The 20,737-nt window shown below is 40.1% G+C and overlaps 1 protein-coding gene across 1 annotated transcript; it reads right to left on the bottom strand.

Annotated features, from left to right (window-relative positions):
• Positions 1-405: 405 nt before the first annotated feature.
• Positions 406-10,912, bottom strand: zgc:154093 (uncharacterized protein LOC777623 homolog). Its single transcript, XM_049576861.1, has 2 exons — positions 10,727-10,912; positions 406-3,153 (listed from the first exon to the last, which is right to left on the bottom strand). The coding sequence occupies exon 2, from the start codon at positions 2,604-2,606 to the stop codon at positions 1,695-1,697; it is 912 nt and encodes a 303-aa protein (XP_049432818.1). The 5' UTR covers positions 2,607-3,153; positions 10,727-10,912; the 3' UTR covers positions 406-1,694.
• Between the last annotated feature and the right edge of the window lie 9,825 nt (positions 10,913-20,737).

The raw sequence follows: 20,737 nt of genomic DNA on the forward strand, positions 1-20,737 counted from the left end.
AGACAGGTGAAGAAAAATTAGATGTAGGTTCTTCAAGATGATTTTGTCCATGGTAACTATCATGTTCTTCCCAAATGATGTACAGATTTTTAGTCATTCTGTTATCTCAAATGGCTTGAAAATAGAGCATAGTGCTGCTGAAAATGGGGGGGGAAAATCTCCCAAAGGAAGCACACTATTTGGACTCCCCTAGGTCTGGCTTCGCCCCTGCAGGTACCTCAAAGTTTTAGTTATGTGTAAATGTAATTAGTTACACTCCACCACTTCTCTTAACAAATAAAGTTGTTTTTATTTTATATGATTATCAATTACTATCAGGCACAATTATGTCAGTGATTATGTTTATGTGTGAAAAAAATTCCATGAATCCTCAATTTTCTTTATAGAAACCTTTTATTCTTGCATTTACAATGATATATATATACAGCATAAATGACATTTGAATAATAGGCTACCATGATAATGCAGACAGTGAATGTTCAAGAGGCCAACAGTAAGCCACAAAATGGAAGAAGAGTGTTTTTGAAAAGACCAATATTTGAAAAATGATCTAGCAAGCAGCACATCTCTTACACTTACAGCTTTGTATTACCTACAGAATTAGCTTCTTCAGTTTCCCTCTGATCAAAAGAAAGACACTGAAATGTCTAGAGACCATTTTAAAGGAGCAGTGTGTAGGATTTGGTGGCATCTAATAGTGAGGATTGTGAATTGCAACCAGCTGCAACTTTCCATGTGCCAATCGAGGACTCCCAGCTGGATTCCGTCAGTGTTCCCTCTTCAGGAGGTTTTTATCAGGAGTCAAATTATTCGCAGAGATGTAGATATAAATGGCTCATCCCAAAAAAATTAAACACAACTATTCTTATTACCAGGTGATTATACTCTAAAGAAACCATACTTATTATATTATTCCATTTCCCCTTAAATCCTACACACTGGACCTTTAACTTAAATCTTCATCTTTTACAGAAGTACAGTAAAATCAGAATTATTCACATTTCATCTGGCATTGAATCAATACAGTAAACTGGTGAATATATTAATATTGAGTCTTCTGAAAATGTTCTGGCAGCCAAGATGAATTAGGAAAGAATATGCCCTTCAGGATAAAACTACGTGTTTTTGCAGTTCAGTTCAGCCTGACCGAGCATGTGTAATTTGAACCTCTGAAGTTGTAAGACATTATTTATCATGCAGCTGTGGTTTCCACAGTGGATAAGTGTGTCCTGCTGCTCCTGAATTTTGTTCACAGCTGCTGATTTCTTCCAGAGTCCATCTTGACACATTTATGTCTGACTCAGCTGGCAATTCTTAACCACTGACAAGCAGTGAAATTCTCCTCATAAGTCAGATTAAGAGACAATACAATGTGGGTTGTAGCTGTTATTTTGTCCAACGAAAAGGGGAATGTGTTTGTGATAACACGGTGATGTGTTAATGAGGTTCAGCTTAGATAAAGGCTCCTCAGGACCAGCCTGTTGCCTTGGCTGTTGTCATGTCAGGGAGCAGCATCCCATTGTCCAACTGCTTCTCAGCTTTTTTAAATCTTTCAGTGAATTTTGAACTCAGCTGTCGAGTCTTCGTCCTCCACTCCTCCATCCTTTGTGCTCCTTTCAAATATTTACAAAGTCTTTAAGGATTTATTAAACAATGTATAAAAAACAATATTGGTACATCGCAACTATCTTTCTTCATAGCTCACAACGGTTGTCCTCACTCTTGTAGCGGTCCATGATACTCAGGACGTCCTCCATGATAGATGGGCCCAGATCTAGGTCTAACCCTGCCATAGAGTCTGATCGCGACACCCCAGATGAGACTGTGAGACTGGCTGGGTGGAAGGCAGTGCAAGGCGAATCACTGCGTTCACTCCTCAGATCCTCGTTGCTTAGGCCAGCATCAGAGTCCAAGCTGAGGCCCCGGCGAACGTCCAGGGGCCCACAGGTTTCTGACATGGAGTCCTCAGAGGAGACCTCTGAGAAGGAGCCAGAGGAGGGGACGAGCCTGCGGATGGCGGGGGAGAGGGAGATGTCACGGCAGGGCTCTGATGCCAAACGGCCCACTACACCATTCTCAAAGAGCTGGCTGTGGCTGTCTGTGTGACCATTGGCCTGTTTGTGGCTTGTGTCCGTGGGCTGCCGATGGAGGTGGAAGTGGTTTTGCTGGGAAGGCAAAGAAGATGGGGAGGGGTCGTCCAGGTGGAGGCGTGGGGGTTTGGGTGGAGCCTGTTCGTGGGCGATGAACACAGGCATGGAGATGGTGGTCTTCAGCAGGCCATCAGCGGTGTGCTGATAGTGGTAACCATTGAAGGCATAGTTGTGTGAGTCCTGTCTTGCAGCAAAGCTGTCGCCCAGCCGTCTCTCCACGCTGTGAGACCGCCCGTCCTGCATCCGACTCAGACTCGGCAACATGTCCATCTTACCCTGCAGGAAACCAACGTCTCCAAACATGTCACCCTCCCCCTCGGGCCCCACGTGGGCGCTGTGACGTACGTCGCCCAGAGGGGGGCTGATCATATCACCTGAAAGGACGTCACGAAGCCTCAGCCTCTTTCCCTTCTTTGGAGTTGTAGTTTTTAAGTACATTGGTGTCTTTGCCGGCATTTTGCTTCTGGCAGGTTGACGTGAGATGATTCAGAGAAAATTCTTTATGTGAGAGGAGAAGTGTCCTTGGGTACACTCACTGCGTTGCAGTCAGTTTCTCAGGGTGATTAACACCAGCAGGAGAAATGAAGCTGAATGTAAACGAACAGCTCGTAAAGCAAGAAGCTCTTCTAGCTCCCTCTGCTCCCAACTGAGAGATCCAGTCTGTGTTGCTTCTCTGACTGAGTATACAAGTATTTAGGTCGGTCAGTGTAGCGATAGCAACCCCGGGGATTGTGCCTCACGCTGTCATGTGACTCCGGGGGAGAGGAGGAGGAAGGCCTTGACCTCAGATCAGTTCTCTGTGTCTTTCTCTCATACACAGAAAAGCCATATCCAAGCAAACACCAGATCCTCTTCAAAACACATACACTCTTTATCCCTCCTCAGACAGAAGGCATGAAGGGATGAAGTTTATGATCTCCGGCAAGCCTTGTTGTCTGCCGTCAGGTCAGCTTTCTGGGTTCTTCAAAAAACTTCAGGAATGTGACATCAAAACACTGGAGATCTGTGAGGAGAAACAAGACAGAAAAGAGCGTCAGAAAGACATGAAGACAGAGGGAGGAAAGACGAAGGGGAGATAGATGGGGCGAAGGGAGGAGGTAGGAGCTGGGGGAGAGAGGAATAAAAGCGGGAGGAGATTTATAATCTCCTTTTCAGTGAGGACATATGATGGAAAACACTCCGAGAATCCCGAATGTTTGCAAAGAGGGGTCCGCCTGCCCCATAATTGTGTGAAAATGTGTGACTTGAGGTCTTGAGGCTGCTCTAACAGTGAGTCAGTCCATGAATCAGTGCAGAAAATTGGTCACGCATTCCCAAAGGACCCCTCAGCTTAGTTAGTGGAAACACAAATTACAGCATGGAAATTGTTGGTTTTAAAAAGCTTTTGGCCTCTGCAACAACCCGCCTGTTGTCAGTGAAACATCATCTCTTTTCCTGAGACAAACACTGTGAATTATGGGATGACGATCAGGTCTTGCCAGAGGGGCTCTGTGATCTTGTGAGCCCATCACCATCTGAAATATTCCTTTGGTATTTAACTCTTTAAAGAAGGGCTCTGTTTTATGTTCAGAGGTTTTGTCATAAAATTTGAAAAATGTAATGTCGGCCTTCCAGGGCCACCTCTGGCCATTTGGGCACTCTAAGCACAATAGCTTTGTCTATGTCTATGGCTCCCAAATATTTATGTGATTTTTGTTCTCTTATATGAAGTAAGCCAAGGAAATATATCTATTTATATTATCAGTAACCGTAGGCTTTATATTACACCATAGAACTGACTACGGGACAAGCAAATTCACACACACATATGTTTGTGCAATCTTCTTCAATAAAATGAATGGAAGAATAAGAGGACAGAGCTTTAAAAAAAAAAAAAAACAGTGTGTAATGATGTGACAGCCTGACTTTAGGCTCACAGGCCCACTTAATGTTTACTCTGGAGATGCAGTGAGGTATGTGTGGACTGCTACTTGGATCCTTAAACCATAAAAGTATGACACATACAGTATTTGTCCTATTTGTCTCTGGACGTCTGTTTTATCTTAAAAAAATCACAGCAATGTGGGTTTTTTCGGCTCAGTTTCAGGTTGTGAAAGATCTTCAAGGCTCAGTTTTTTACTTACTATTCAAACAATTTCTTAATAAAAATCAATGAAAATTGAGTTTTCAAATGACGGCAACAAACTATTTTTGTCTTTATCGCATCATCATCACAGAGGCAACTGAAATGGTGCCGTGAATGTTCACACAGGGTCCACATTTAGGTTACTACGAACTTCACACAGATAAACATGTGTTGTAAAGTACAGTGGTGGAAGAAGTATCCAGAGTAAAAGTAGTAATACCACAGTGCAGGAATATTTTGTTAAAGTACAGGAAGGTTAGTTAAAAATTAAAATAGAGTCTGGGATTAATAAGATTGAATCATAATCAGTAGTTGTTATTTTGAACTGAATGAACATGAATTTGATCCCAGCTTTGATTATTTCCAGCTCATCTGAAAATCCTATATCTTCCTATGGTTGTGTTCTGGGACAAACTCTCATCAGCTGCAGTTGATAACACCGTTTTTTTGCAGCTCCTTCACAGGGAGCTCTCTGGAAACCAAACACAACACAAACTGTCAGCGACCCAAAGCAATACGTCATTTTTGGTGGAGTCTTTTCCTTTTACAATATGTAGAGCTCAACAGAATTTCATGTGTAGCCCCTGAATGACGTTAGCTGCCCCGCGAGGACATGCTCCCAAAACTAGCTATCAGGCTTTCTTTAAATGTTGCTCAAAACTGATTTCAGGACACATGCTGAAATCACTTCAGTCCAGTTGTTCATGTTGCAAAGCTTTCAGTGGAAGTGGGACTAATTGAGTATTAGTCTAATTTACACAGACAAAAGCAGTACCGTTACATAAAAAGAGCAGAAAGCTCATGACTGGAATAATCCTGATTGTCATGGAAGCAATGATTGCATGAAACTAGATCTTCATATTATCCAAAAGTTGACTTTAATTACTTTATAGTTAAGTGTAGTGTTTATAACAGACGATAAGGTTTATATTCACCAAAGACTGAGTGAAAACGAATGACTAATACAGAAGTGATTACTATGATGTTAACATTTACACTTCAGATACTTTTGATGTTTTTAACCAAACTGGCTTCATTGTGGACACAAATGTTTAAAATAAATACTAGATTAACAACATTACTGCTTAAAAAGACATTTATGCACTTCTAGTTAGGAACTGAGCTAAATCTGGTTGAAAAGTCAAAGTTTCTTAGATGTCTAGGTTACATAAAACTGTTTCAGCAGTATTTTAATTCCTATATCTCAACATTTGTTTAGAATCTGCTTACTTGAGATCTATTCATTTAAATATTATGGAAAAACTGTTAACTGTAACCAAATGATTGTAAATGACAGAGACTCAAAGTTCTGAATAACCGTCCCCACAGGAGTGGCTCCAGAGGAGGGAGTGAGGCGTCAGATCAGCTAGTACGTCTCAACAACTACTCGATAGACTGTCATAAAATTTAGTGCAAAAATTTGTGATCGCAGAGGGTGTTTCCTATTCCGTGTGGTGTCCCCACTATTTCCTCAAGTGCAACCAGCTGGTCAGTATTTCAATTCATTCAATATGTGGTTTCTGACCAAATACCTGTAGAATTAGTAATATTCCTGTCAGCCTCAACTGTACTTTGTGTTTAGTAAGTTTTGTAAATGTAAGCACGCTAACAAGCTTACATATTGGTCAACATTATAACTCTAACATCAGCATGTTAGCATTGTCACTGTCAGCATGCAGATGTTAGCATCTTGCTCAGTGCACCATCTGCATGGCTGTAGACCAAGGAGGAGTTATCTCCAGTTCTAAAAAAAAGTGGAGCCGATGCCAAAGTGCCTTAAACCTGAGTTCTTTCTAATGGCCAGCAGGAGCCGACTAAACTGGTTGCAAAAAGAAGTCTGATTGTATTATGTTGTTCCCATATGCTGTTTGTACATTTTCCTATGAAAAGTAATGTACCAAAATAATCCTATATCCTATGTAATCATTCATTCATTCATTCATCTTCTAACCGCTTCATCCTCTTGAGGGTCGCGGGGGGGCTGGAGCCTATCCCAGCTGACATCGGGTGAGATCCTATGTAATCATGAACCTGTAATTTGTGTATAACTCCTGTATTTGTGAAGGTTGTGATCACGTGATCAATGTGCTAACAAGAGTAAAGAATAAAACGGGAAGCAGTCTCATTAGGAGACAGGTCGCAGTGATTGATGGGTCACATAACTCAGGACAGTGTTCAGAACCATGTGAACTTTGAGTCATTTTGAGGTATGTAAACCTAAAAACAGTAACTTAACTTACCTAAACCTAACATTCATAACTTTACATTAGGTACATAACTTTGAATTAAGTAGGCCTACATAAAGCCATTTGTGGGGTGCTAATTTGCAGGTTATCATAAAAACCATTGTGTGAGAACGTAATGATTGTACAGAAACCAATGAGAAAATGACCCTACTTCTCACGTCACTTATTACCTCAGTAATCATTTTCCTAATGAGTTTATGGTCTCAATCGCTACTTTGAAGTCTTCTTCAATACAACATGACACTCTCTTTGTAAATTATGTTCCCATTTAGATTAAAATAGATGATAAAGCAGGGTATGCCTTAGGACACAGCAACCTTGTGATCGACAAGTCAGAAAAGTGCATAGTGTACTTGGGTTCTCAATCAGATGCACGCCTCGCTCTTCCACAGCTCCACCCTTTCATCCAAATATGGTCACTTCTGGTTCCAAAGACCAAGATGGTGACAGCCCAAATGCCAAACTCAAGCCTTCAGAAAGGTAGACCACAAACCAGTGGGTGATGTGACAATAGCTACGTACATCCATTATTTTATACAGTCTATGTTGCAGTCTTCATATTCATCTTACTCATAGAGGAAAGTGGAAAAACAAAGATGACCTTCACATAACCTGTTTTTTTTGTGATGAGTGGGTAATCTGAAACAATGCAGCATATTATATAACTAATCATGTTTAAGTTGTGAAATCTTAATGTGCAAAATAACCAGTAACTATTACCATCAGATAAATGTAGTGAAGTAAAAAATACAGTGTTTTCTGAATAATACAGTACTAATGTTTTTCCCACAAGACACAGTATTTAAATGTGAATGTTTGGGTTAGGGAAACTTTACATGGTCAAGTTTAGGTAAAAAGCTGTTTGATGAAGACTATAGATGGTTGGGTTTAATTATGGGATCAATGTGGAAAAGCTGAAGGCAAGAAGGAGGGTGTGACTTCCTTCTTTGTTTCTGGTGGGATCCATTAAACACACACACACACACACACATACAGGGGTTAAAGGAATCCAATCTGAGTTACGTCTCACAGAACATCACAGATAGTCAATTAAAAACTGTGCTGAGGGCAGATTAGTTCTCACTCTAATGCTTTTATTGCCACAGATATATTAGAGATGAGATCTTAAACAGTTTAGTCTAATTTAAGCATTAACTTGTCAGCGGGAGGACATGCACTGTGAGCTCCATTAAAGGCCTCAAAAACAACCAGACGACAAAACCACAACAGTGCAAATACACATAAAAATAATACCAGTGAAGAACTAAACCAGTCAGAACTGGTTCAAAGGAGTGGAGCAAGTCCTTCTGAGCTGTTGAAGAGACTGTTTCTGTTGTATTTTGAAGATATTTCCCCAAGGGGAATTACTCTGTTTGACTCAGAGGGTGACCTGCCCTTCAGCTGTTCATTTAAAGGAATAGTTCATCCAAATAAGGAAAATTGCATCATAAATCTGTCTGTTGAAACTGCATACTGTCATCATGAAACTACTTAAGCCACATGCAGTATCACAAAAAAGTCTGGCACTGAATCATATGTTACATCTCACTTAACAAGAAGCCAAACATGTTGAAATGGTGTCTGTCTTGCAGCCACTGATGTTGGCAGATTCGAAAATATTCAAAACGAAAACAAATTGTATGAGCTGTGTGATTTGGGAGAAGTGGAAAGGGAGTCCCTTTTGCTGTACCGTAAGAACTAGAGCTGAAGTGTGTAAGATTTGGGGGTATACAGTGGCATCTAGTGATGAGGATTGCAGATTGCAACCAGCTGAAAATTATCCAGGTTAGGATTCCTTCAGTGTTCATTGTACAGGTTTTTACTGGGAGCCGAATTAATTGCAAAGTTCTCTTCCTCTCAAAAACAGACTGGTAAAAACGCTGAATAAAGCAGTGTCACAATACAAAACAGTGTTTTCCCAACAAAGTTCAGCTTGTTGCGGAGAGGCTGCTAACTACAGTGGCAGATGTGAAAAAGCAAATGGGCCTATCTAGAGCTAGTGTTTGGTTTGTCCATTCTGGGCCACTATAGAAACATGGCAGTGCAACATGTCAATCTTCATAAACATAGACCCGCTCCCTCTGTAGATATAAACTCAACTGCTACGGTAACGAAAACACAATTCTTATTTTCAGGTGATTATACACTAAAGAAAACATACTTATCATATTACATTTCTGCAAATAGATCCCCCTAAATCCTACACACTGGACCTTTGAATACATGCAATCAGATACTTACACACACAAACCATGTGTACATACATAGGCTCATTCTGAGCTTTCAAGCGTCAGTGCAGAGAGGAATGTTTGTTTGTCCTACAGTTCAGCCATTACGGTTCCCAGGCAGGTCTAATCTGTCTGTCAATCCTGCACACACACACACACACACGTTTGTACTGTAATCTGTACTATATTCCCTTTAGCCCCACCCTAAATTAAGTGACCCTAAAACCAAGTCTGAGCCCTCAAACTGCCCTTTGAAGAATTGAGAAGCCAAAAAATATGCCCTCACTTTCTATAAAACCCAACATATTTCTTCTTTAGGTGACCATTCCTTAAATACTGTTTGAAGTTAGTTCAGAAAGCTAGTTGGTGTTTCTTTCCTCCACGCTTCACCTTTTTTCTGGGACGCAGCTGATGATGCAATCAGCCACAGAGGAGGCTGATCTGACATCTGTTTCTGCTCTCAGGCTCCATTTGCTGCCTGTGTCCCCTACAGCAGGACAGACAAACAGTGAACCACTAGACTACTAGTGAGCCCTGTCATCTTCTAGGACAAACACACACGTACGAAGCACGCCGCTCCTTTCATTGTTGTTATCCTCCGCAGTCTCCTGCGTCACGCGTAATTGCGCACAGCGGGCGATTGCTGACCAAAAAAAGGCCTTTTGGTTGTCTGCTAATCCGTTTGTTTTTACCATAAAAAGTAAAGCTGATTTCGTCTGTCATCTAGTTGATCAACGCTGTATTATACCATATGCCTGTGAGGTTTTTTTTTAAAAAAAAGGTCTAATTTCCGTCCCATAGAACATCACACTGTTAACTATCAGTAAAACTGTGATTAAGTTAATACTCATGTAAAACCCCAGTGACGCAGTATATACTCACTGAGTCATCTGAAGTTGTGATTGACCACTCTAAGGGCGGTGAAAAAACTTAAACATCTCTCCCCTTTTCTTCATTATAATGTAAATCAACCACAAATCAAAAACAAAACAAAACGTGTAAAATGATAGTTAAAGGATAAACTCCAGTAAACTCCCTCCCTCTCTCTCTCTCTCTCGTCCCCCCCGTTATGTAACTGCAGCCTCTGAGATCATCCCTGTCCTCCTGAAGACTCTCTCCGGCTGACTGATTGGTACAAGTGGAACAAATCTGTTTCATTCTAGTCTAATCCAGTCACAGATAGAGCACCGCTATTTCCAATCAGGCTAATATAAGTGAATGCTGAGGATGAAACGCTCTGTATTGACCCTCAAAAACCTCCTTTCACCCTACATGTTCACCACGTTGCTTGACTAGGAACTGTTCTTGAATACAATCAAATCTAAAGGTCCAAGTGTGCAGCAGAGCACTTAACATTGTGTCAGATAGCAGCGGGACTTTGGCTGCCTGCCGACTGCGGTGACCTCCTGTCTTTGGCAACAGTGAGGAGTTTATTCCTGGAGCACTGCAGGTAGGCTGAGTCACTGGGTGCGTTTTAAAATTGTGTAATATTTTCTCCTCATCACTGATTTCCCACGGGAACAGCAGCTCTACCTGCTTCTGTAACTCCTACTTTTTAGAAATTAGATAATCATAACCTGGATTGTTAGACTGAACTACACTGTTACTGATGTATGACAAATATATAACGGCAGAAAACATACTAAAAAACGTCCATGTTACGTCAGGCTTCAACGGATGTCAAAGTGGAGTAAAGTGAAATAAATGTGTAGGATATATTTAGGTTTTCTCCATAATAAATCCACGAGAAACTGCGCACATTGAACCCAAAGGGAGTGTCACGCGCGGTGAAGCCGAGGCTATTATGTTAACAAATAAAATGTTACACCGGTCAGTTTTTCCTCTTTTTGTCATTCACATAATAGAAAACAGTGGGTCTATTCAACAGGTAAAGGCAGCGGCCATAGACCGACCTCTGACCACGGTTAAACCCCTGAAAAAAAGTGACACAAATCCCCCAAATAAACTGGTATTTACCTCCAGGATGAAATGTCGCTCCGTTTTTCGTGTGGAAATAAAATCAGTGGAGTTTATTCGTACAATCCTCCGACACAGACCTCAGCTTCAGGGCAGGTAAACCTCTTACTGGCGGGGTATTAGTGTCTCTGGAGCACTCTGGACGGAGAAAGTAAAGATCCGCTCCTCACACAACACAAGGCGCGACGTCAGAGCAGCTAGAGTGAGCACAAACAACATCCGGTTAGGAATTTCAAAATAAGATTTTCGTCTGAGAACCTCACAATCGCTGCTTTTCTCTCTGCTTTGTTTTTTTTTGGGGGGGGGGGGGGGTTATACTTGAAATATTATGACTAAGTCTATGTGATCACCTTTAGTGTAAACGTGAGAATCTTCCACATCATGAGAAACCAAAGAGAGTATCTTATAGCCTTTAGGTCACCTTTTATAATTACATCAAAGGTCCAGTTTGTAGGATTTAGGTGCACTTCTTGCCAGAAATAGCATATAATATTTCCAACTATGTTTTCTTTAGTGTATAATCACCTGAAACTAAAAAAATATATGTGTTTTCACATCGGCCACCCTAGCTACACACTCTGCACACTGGAGAAGTTTCAGGTTTGTAACCTCACTGTTAGATGTCACTTAATCCTACACTGCATCACCACCTGGTATGGCAGTTACACTGTCCTCAACTGTAAAGCATCACAGAGGGTGGTGAAAACTGCACAGCACATCACCAGGACAGTACTGCCGTCCATAGAGGACCTCTACACCCAGCAGTGTAGGAAGAAAGCCATAAGGATTATCAAAGACTCACATCACCCTTGTCACATACTGTTCTGCCTGCTGCTGTTTGGCAGACGGTACCGCAGCATCCGATCCACACCACCAGGCTAAGGGATAGCTTTTTGGTTCTTTAAACCAAACTATATGCACCTCTGTAAATACATATTAATGTACAGTCTTGCTAAGCACATTTTACCACAGCACTTTACTGTTACATTCTCTGTATTCTTGTTTTTACTGATTTATATCACTTACTTAATATTTTATCATATTTTATCCTTTATTATAAGTTGCACTATTATATATCCTTACATTAATATTCTCTTTTTGTTTATACTTGTGTGATTATATCATTATTATTATGATTATTATTATCTTTTTTTTAATTTAGCCTACTTAAATTGTATTGTTGGCTGGAGCCTGTGACCCAAGTTTTCAATGACAGTGACTGTTTGTGTGAATGTTGTTCATTTGACAATAAAGAACTCTGAACAAATACAAGACATAAGTACCATTTTGAGATACTTGTTCTTTACTCGAGAATTACATTTTCTACTTTCTCCGTTGTCAGGGCTGCCCCTGACCAAATTGGGGCCCTAAGCGAAATTTTATTTGGAGGCCCCCATCCCAAATGTATCATAGGTACAAAATGACTGTACAACAACTTGCCATTTAACTTGACAACCTTTACTGGCAATAACAAATGTATTGTAGATACAGTAGTTTGGCTGTATGAGTCAAATAAAATAAAAAAATCAACCTGAAATAAATAAATAAATAAATAAATATCAAATAAAAATAACTTCAAACTGAAATAAATAAATAAACAAATCTGAGTCACAAATAGCCATCAATTACTCATCAAAAGAAAGTAACTTCCACCACCTCAACCCCCCACCCTTGATTTAACACTGAAAATAAAATAAAAGAGGGAGACAGGTTTTTCCTGTTTAATCTTATTTTGTTATATTTCTCCCTCTCCCCTCTCTGGAGGCGACCGATCTCCCTCAGCCCTCCGCCTCTCCCACCTTAATTAAACACTGAAAACAGAAATAAAATACAGAGACATTCTTTTCTATTTTCATCTTATTTAGCTATATTTCTCCCTCTCGCCTCTCTGGGAGCATCCGACCTCCCGGCCCCGCACATACCCCCGAGGCTCGGGGGTATGTGTTCAGATGTCAGATGTGGAGTGCTGTCAATCATTGCAGCGACGCATGGGCGGTCAGGTCTCTTCTCTCCTTCCTCGAGCTGATTCTATGCGCACCTCACGGTGGCGCATGTGCGCATCCATTGCGCATATGCGCAAATGCGTCCCCTCGCGCAAAATGTGGCCCCCCATGGAAAATGAGGCCCTACGCACAGCGCGTGTTCTGCGTTTAGGGAGGGGCGGCCCTGTCCGTTGTACTCCACAGCATTTTGCAGGTAAACGGCTATTTTTTACTCCACTACATTATTTAATAACTTTAGTTACTTTGTATATTTGGATTATTTTTACAAAATATAATCAACTAATTAATCACGATATATTTTTAAAGATTAGTTACCCATCAGTAAAAAGTAATTAAATCAAGTTCTACCTTTACCATCTGCAACTTTAAGGCAATGAACACATGGATACATTAATGATTATAATACAATAATATGATCGATTAAATTGGGTCATTCTGTATAGTGGGTACTTTTAATACTATATTTTGATGCTAATACTTGCATTTTTCCTAAGTAATGTTTTGAATGCAGGGCTCTTACTTGTAACAAAGTAGTTTCACAATGTATTATTGCTGTATGGATACATTAATGATTATAATACAATAATATGATCGATTAAATTGGGTCATTCTGTATAGTGGGTACTTTTAGTACTATATTTTGATGCTAATACTTGCATTTTTCCTAAGTAATGTTTTGAATGCAGGGCTCTTACTTGTAACAAAGTAGTTTCACAATGTATTATTGCTACATTTACTTCAGTAAAATATTTAAATACTTCTGCCATCTTTTGTCTTAACTGAAAAAAAGCACATGTATGAACTTCCAAATATGAACAAGATGTGTGTTGATTTATTTTGAAAGGAAGAAATCCAAAGCTTCCGGTATGACTTGTGGTGACACTCACTGATTTCACACAGTAGAGGTGATGACAAATAACCCATTAAAGGACTCTTAAAATCAATTTGTGCTAATTCACCAACAGAACTGCTCTGATAAAGAAAGCCAGGAGGGATGAGGCAATGTTATTGATCAAAACGTCATACTGCTGACAGACTGGTGATGGAGTAGCTCTTTGATCAACAGGTGTGTTAAGCCATGAAAGGTCAAAGGTGAAATAGTAATCAGAATGAAGCCAAGGCAAGGGCTGCTGGAATGAGTCTCATGAAGTTCTCTCTTTTAGGAAAGCCTATGATTTATTCACTACAGAGTTAACCTGTTTATATTTATGACAGCCAGATTAACTTTCAAAATGTCATTGTTGAAGTCACATTACACCCATTGCTGCTGCTGTATGACCTGTTTTTCTTAACTGCTCTGCAAGTGAAACTGATAAGTCATGGTTTTCTGACCACCTGTCCACCTGTCATCCAGCCAATCAGAGAGCTGTCTTACTGTTGACCTCTCGCTGTGACAGACGGTGTAGAGATGATGAAGACGCTGTTCTTTAATTTGATTAACAGCGGGCGAGCAGAAACCACAGTCCAACAGCCAAACAAACCTGATTTAAAAAAACAGGAGATGTCACAGGTCTCGCAGCAGGCTTGTGCACTCGGTTGACTTTTATTTAGTTGATTAATTGTCAGGCTGCTTTAGAAAAGTCAGTTTTGCACACTTTCTTCTGTGGGGTGATATGGTTGGTGGATGTAGTTCGGTAAAAAGAAAACAGAAACTGCTCACAAGGTCTGTGGATTACCTTGAGTAACTGTGTCATGAAAGAGACATTGCTGTGAAGTTTTTGAAATTTATTTTTTGGCACCTTGAGCACCACAAGTCCAGTGCTATTTTGTTCCATTATATATGAGAGAAGGCAGACATCTCTATGGCCAATATCTCCAGCACTCAGCAACTCACATCAAACCTAGACTGATAAGTAGCACTAATGGTGAAAGGGGGGGAAAAGTATTTTCGAATCAGGGGCGAACTGTCCTTTTATATATTTGTAAACATGTTCTATTTGTGTGCGGTTGAAGGGACTACAAATTAATTTCATTTTGCAGCCCTACACTGTAAAATGACAAATAGATAAATGAACCTTGTAACCTCCACAGCAGCAGTATCTGGATCAGCCAAACACAACATTTAGCTTGTTTTCTCCACAGAGTTATAAAGTCTGTGCAATGTTGGGAATAATTAGACATTTAAATGGGCCTTCAAATTTTAACTGCTGGCTCAGTGGAGACCTGCTGGTGCATTAAGTTTGGAGACTCATTCTGGTGGCCCCAAAAGGGTTGGCTGTGAGCTCAATAACAGCGAGGTAATGAGGATTTAACCAATGGAGAATGCAGACGTTTGCTGTTGGTAGGTCAGACTGCAGACGCATCTTGTTTACAGCTCCTGTGGGATGCCTGCAAGGCAAATTAAACCCATTCCCTCTTCACTCATCCACTGGTGTGTGTTTTTGCTTGTCTGCAAAGAAAGGTGGGCGTCTTTTCCGCTGAAGCAGCATCACACAATAAAACTGCAACATGTTACTTTTGGGGTGTGGGGTTTTGGAGTTGGGGTTTCTGGCATCACTTCACCCACCACTAAAGTGCATGGAGAAGGAAAAAAGTCCAAAAGGGTAAAACTGCAGCAATATTTGTAATATGACAAGTTTATTGTCAGACCAACGTGTTTCGGATTGTGGCCTTCATAAGGTACTTACGTAGTATTATTTCCATTCAACTCCATCGTCACAAAGCTGAAAACAAGACTGTTTTCTGACACCATGAAGGGCTGACTTTTTAGAGATACGTGGTTCTCACAGGACAGTCATGTAACAAACATATAGTGATCTTACAGAATATGATGCATTGCTGTAAATCTAACTACCAAACAGTGTATAAAAGAGTTAAATGAGCACAACGTTAAACATCTGCAGCAGTAAAATGCAACATACACATTAATGCAGCAGTAATATTAATCCAAAAACATCATATAGAGTAGGAAAACACTGACAGGGAACTATTTACTGCACAATTAATACTTTTACTTAAATGAGCAGTGAGTCTAATTTAGTGGCATCTGGTGGTGAGGATTGCAGATTGCAACATGCTGAAACTTCTGCACAATGTGAACTCCCAGTTAGAACTCCTTCGATGTTCATTGTTCAGGAGGTTCCTCCTTCCGTTTACCAGGAGCTGAATCACTGGCACAGGTCTCTTCCTCTCCAAAACAAATGGACCAGGTGACTGGAACCAGTAAAATCACAGAATAAAGCACTTTCATTATACAAATCAATGTTTTTCCAACACTGTTTGGCATATCGGACACGGGCACTATACCATACCCTACCCTTACCCTCTAATGTGTGCTCACCTTTTTTTCTTAAGATCCAGATGTTAAAAAGCCAAAATATCCACAAAGGTCTCTTCCTCTCCAAAACAAATAGATGTGATTTAAACCTGCAGTGTTTTTCTGATGCTCTTCAACTCATTACAGGGCTGCGACCTACGGTGGCCAACGCGAAAACTGTGTAGGTATAAATGGCTCATTCTAAGGTAATGAAAACACAACAATTATTATTTTCAGGTGATTATACACTAAATTCAACATATGTATTATTATATGGTCCAGTTTTTACAATATATCGCCTTAAATGCTACACACTGGTCCTTTAAGTAAGGTTTTGAATTAGTGGAGTATTTTTTCAGTATTCAGTTCCTTTACTTAATTCAGTTGTGCTGTATGTGCATGTTTGTCTCATAATGAAGTTGTTCTTTCTACAAGTATTGTTGGAGTTTTGACCTCTCAAGGGTTTTTGGTTTCTTCAGCAGACTTTCTTAAAACAAGACAAATATAAAGAGAACACAGACTTGTTATCTCTCTTGCTCACAGTAACACTCTCACTCTATGAGTGTTTGAAGCCAACTGGAATGTGTAAACCAGATAAGCAGCTAATTCTACTGAGTCTCTGATAGATGTGGTTATATCACACAGCAGAGCCTGACGCACACACAGATATGACATCACCTAAGTAAATCAAGATGTAATCAGTGCAGTATGGGGTGGGTCCACATGAGGATCTCTCTCTCTTTCCAGGCCCCACGGCAAGGCTCCAGCCCCCCAAGGTGTCTCCCCATGCTAGGACCCCCTGAGAGGTTGGCGTTTGTCCAGCTCTGAGAGACAACATGGGGGGTTGAGGGTTCTGTGATAGAGTTTAACCTCGGGTAAGTTGTATATGGACAAAGAAAAGAATAAAAGGAAAGGTGGAGGATAGTTCTTTCAGTTCGTCTATCGAAGGAACAGAATTACAGGAAGAAGGAAAGAGATTGTTCACTCTTTGTAACACTGCACCATGTTGGTCCTGCAAACCGACCCTGGCAGGCAGGACCACAGCCAGAGCCAATCTGTCCTCTCTCATTGTAAGTTATTACGCAACAGGCTCACTCGGCCAGGTGGAATTAAGTCGCCCTCATGAGACATGTAGCCTCATAGATTTCACAATGAAAGAGTCAAGATTAAGAAAAAATCCCGCTCTTGAATCACCTCCAATCTCCTTCCCAGAAAGTTTACTGACCTGCTGCTGCTTAAAACTTGTACAACTTGTTTGTTTATTTATTGTATGACGCTGTTTCACAGCATATGACAACATCTCATGTGTGTATATTCTGTATATCCTTCTCCCAACACTCTAATTTCAAAGGATAGTTAAGATTTTTTGAAGTGGGGTTGTATGAGGTATTTATCCATAGTCAGTGTATTACACAGAGTAGATGTCTGTTGGCATACCTCAAGTTTGGAGAAGCAGGCTGGAGTGCTGACATGGAAACTAAGCAATGTACTGCTGTGGAGGCATCAGCAACAAAACATATCTTAGCCACCCTAAATAAATCTATATCAGTTTTGAGAGTAATTTTACCACTTTACTTGTCCTTTAGACTGCCCATTATAAGAATCTGTCGATAGCTTCAGTTTCCCATATGTTGCAATGGTGATGCCATATTGTTTACAAAGAATGGAATAAAGCACATTCACTAAAATTATTTCGCATTTCTTAGTTTTGTTTTTTCTCCTTGTGTGAAGGAATTAAATTACATTCAGTTGTAAATTCCATCATGAAGGAAGGCTGAAAGTTCAAATATTTCAACTCTGAACGACAATGCCATCTAACGTTACCATTGCCGGTATTCTCTGCCAGCCCCATCTAATTTTACCGTCCAGCTTTCATCCACTAACATTATATCCAGTTTGCAGTCTGCCATCTCCCTGATTCCATGTGAATGCAGCATAACACTTCTAAACACCAAACTAACAAACTGATCAAAGCATTGGTAGACCAGCAGCTCCTGTGTTCAGCGATGATAAATCACTGTTTTTCTCAATGGAGTCTGGTTTTGAAATGAGCACTATAACAGCTTTCCATCCACAGCAGTACATCTCTTTACATCCTTATTGGACTCCAGCCTGCTTCTCCAAACTGGGGCTGTGTGAACTGACATCAACTGTAGGTAATACCCTGACTATTTATAAGTACGTCATACAACCCTATTTCAAATGATCCTAACTGTCCCTTTAAGATGTCACGTTTTACATAACAACAGTCCAGATGTTTTGTACAGCATTTTATATATTTTCCCATATTTCAAGTAGCATTAAAACATCTGGATCTTGACCACAAACCAAAATAAAGTTCTTTGAACTATAACAATGTTAGTCCAGACAAAACATGGTTGCAATGATGGACCCACTGAAGAGATTCAATTTTTTTTTAGCAGTTCTCAAGAATTTACAAAGTTACTAGCCTAATATATATTGGGGTGCAATAAAGGGATTAAAAGAATGATGACATACTGTGTGCTTCAGAGTTTAAGATGATTGTCCACCCCCTCATTTGTTTCTGTTGTCTTGTTATCCTGTGTGTCATTATGTCTTTCTTTATCTGGATTAGTGTCCTAAAGTACTTTGAGATAAACCCTAACATCATTGAAATAAATCTGGCTATAAAATCACCTTAGAAATGCTTTGGTTTCAACAGTACTGAACTACATCACCCTAACATCAAGCCCACTGTGGTTTCTGGGGAGAGTGGGGTTGTATTTCCATTTACGAGCAGTGAAAGTCACGAGCGACGCACAACTCAGACACTGAGTGACCTCACAGCCTGGAATTCTGGGAATCTGTGAGTAAATGAGCCTTCAGATGTTTCCATTTAGTTTGCTGTGATTGAAGCAAACTGCAGAGCCTCAGGGGTGATACGCTGAGGGAAGACAGAGTAAAAGAGAAAAAGAAAAAGCAGAATGGGGGATGAGGGGAGAACAGGAAAAGAAGGAAAAAATTTGTTTTTTTTTCTCTTGTTTACAGCTTGTTGTTTGGGCACAGAGATACACACGTAACAACAAACAGAGAGGGAGAGGAGAAAATAAAGAAAAGAAGCCCACTGATCAAAGAAATGACCTCAGAGAGGAAGTGGTTTCCAGCTGTTTTCCTGCTTTAGAGCAACACAGTCTGTGCATTCCAATTCCCATACTGCTATACTGTTTAGTGTGTCAGAAAAAGATTAAGTATATCGCAGTGCATAGTAGGTAAAATGCAGTATGCCAAAAATACCAGGATTTCCTACTACATCCAGTTGCAGTATGCAAGCCAGCTTGCTTTTCTGGCTGCTATGACCCACTATCCTCTGCACAGTGGAAGATATGTCACATTGAGAGAGCCACAGACAGATGACAGCTTGACAGCTAGTTGAACGCTATCAGAAGAAGCAATAATGGATGGCAACGCATTCAAGTGACTGATGACAGTCAAATAGATAATAAAAATACTATTATATCTGTTATACTATTTTATTAATTCTGAAGAGAACAAAATAATCATTAAGATAACCAACAGCAAAATGACACAACTACGAAAATAACAACAACAGAAAAGTACATGTCACTGTTGTGAATAAAATATGTTAGAATGTACAATGTTTGCAGGATAACTTAAAAGTTAAAACTGCATACACTGCAAAGTATCAGCAGCAGAGCTCTCTGGGTTGACCTCCATCTCTGGCCAACTCAGCAAATAGCTTTTTGTTTTATCTCCAAGGTAACATTAAGTGATAACGTCAAGATCTACTGCATTTCAAATTGCACTCTTTTACTGCTCATTTTTCAACACTGTGGTTAACACATGGTTAGATGTATGCACAAAAAACAGTTAATTATAGTTAGGAAAACATCATGTTTTGGCTTAAAATACCCAGTTTGGGAGGCAAAATCCCAGCAGGAAAAGCAAACATGTCTCAGTAAAAAAACAACTGCTTTTTGTACATAAAAATCCACTGGAAAACAGCAACGGTCACTATAAAACACCCATGTTTGGTGCCTAAAAATTGCTAAAAAAACAGCAAAAACTTGCTATATCACAACCGGTCTCAAACAGTGGTCTGCAGCTTGGCAGGTGTCACACCATTCACTCCACCTCCCGATGACGAAGTCAGCTCATATACTACATCACTTTAGAAACAATAACATGATATGTATACAATGTACAAAAGTAATGTCTTTGTGGTTTGCAGAAATATGAAATACCAACATTTTCGTATGGTGAATGGGCTGTTTCTTTTTTAGTGGATGTGTTTGGCACGAAGTGATACTGTTTTTTTTAACAGTGTCAAATGACTTGTAATTTCTACTTTGGTTACTTTGCCAAAATTGCTGCACAGCCTTGAGCAGTTCAGGGTGCAAAAGTCATCACAGATATTTCAAGGTTATTTATAGTCAGCTGTGGGAAAAGAACTGTAAGAAGTTAGCAACATGAACCAATTGTTTTCTGGAAATGATCTTAAGGCAAATTGTCATTACAAGATTGTAGACTGTTGAAGATTGTAAATACAGTGGAAGTATTTTTATCACCTCAAAAAAAAATTCTATTTATGCCCCCTTCCTGCAATGAAAGAATCTTTTTTCTTTAACTATCCTGACATGTTTAAGATTAGCCAACCATCTCAGCTTTCACAGCTTTCAGTTCTGACCCGTGAGGAAAAGTAAAAGAGGCTTTTATGCCACTGGGCTGGGACTGTGAATGCAGTGTAGCTGTGTGTTTTCCTGGGGAGTGAGC

This window comes from Epinephelus fuscoguttatus, linkage group LG5 (assembly GCF_011397635.1).
Source record: "Epinephelus fuscoguttatus linkage group LG5, E.fuscoguttatus.final_Chr_v1".
Classification (NCBI taxonomy): Eukaryota; Metazoa; Chordata; class Actinopteri; order Perciformes; family Serranidae; genus Epinephelus; species Epinephelus fuscoguttatus.

Excerpts from the sequence above, each read along its gene's own strand:
- zgc:154093 (XM_049576861.1), bottom strand. The coding sequence starts at position 2,606 with ATGCCGGCAAAGACACCAATGTACTTAAAAACTACAACTCCAAAGAAG.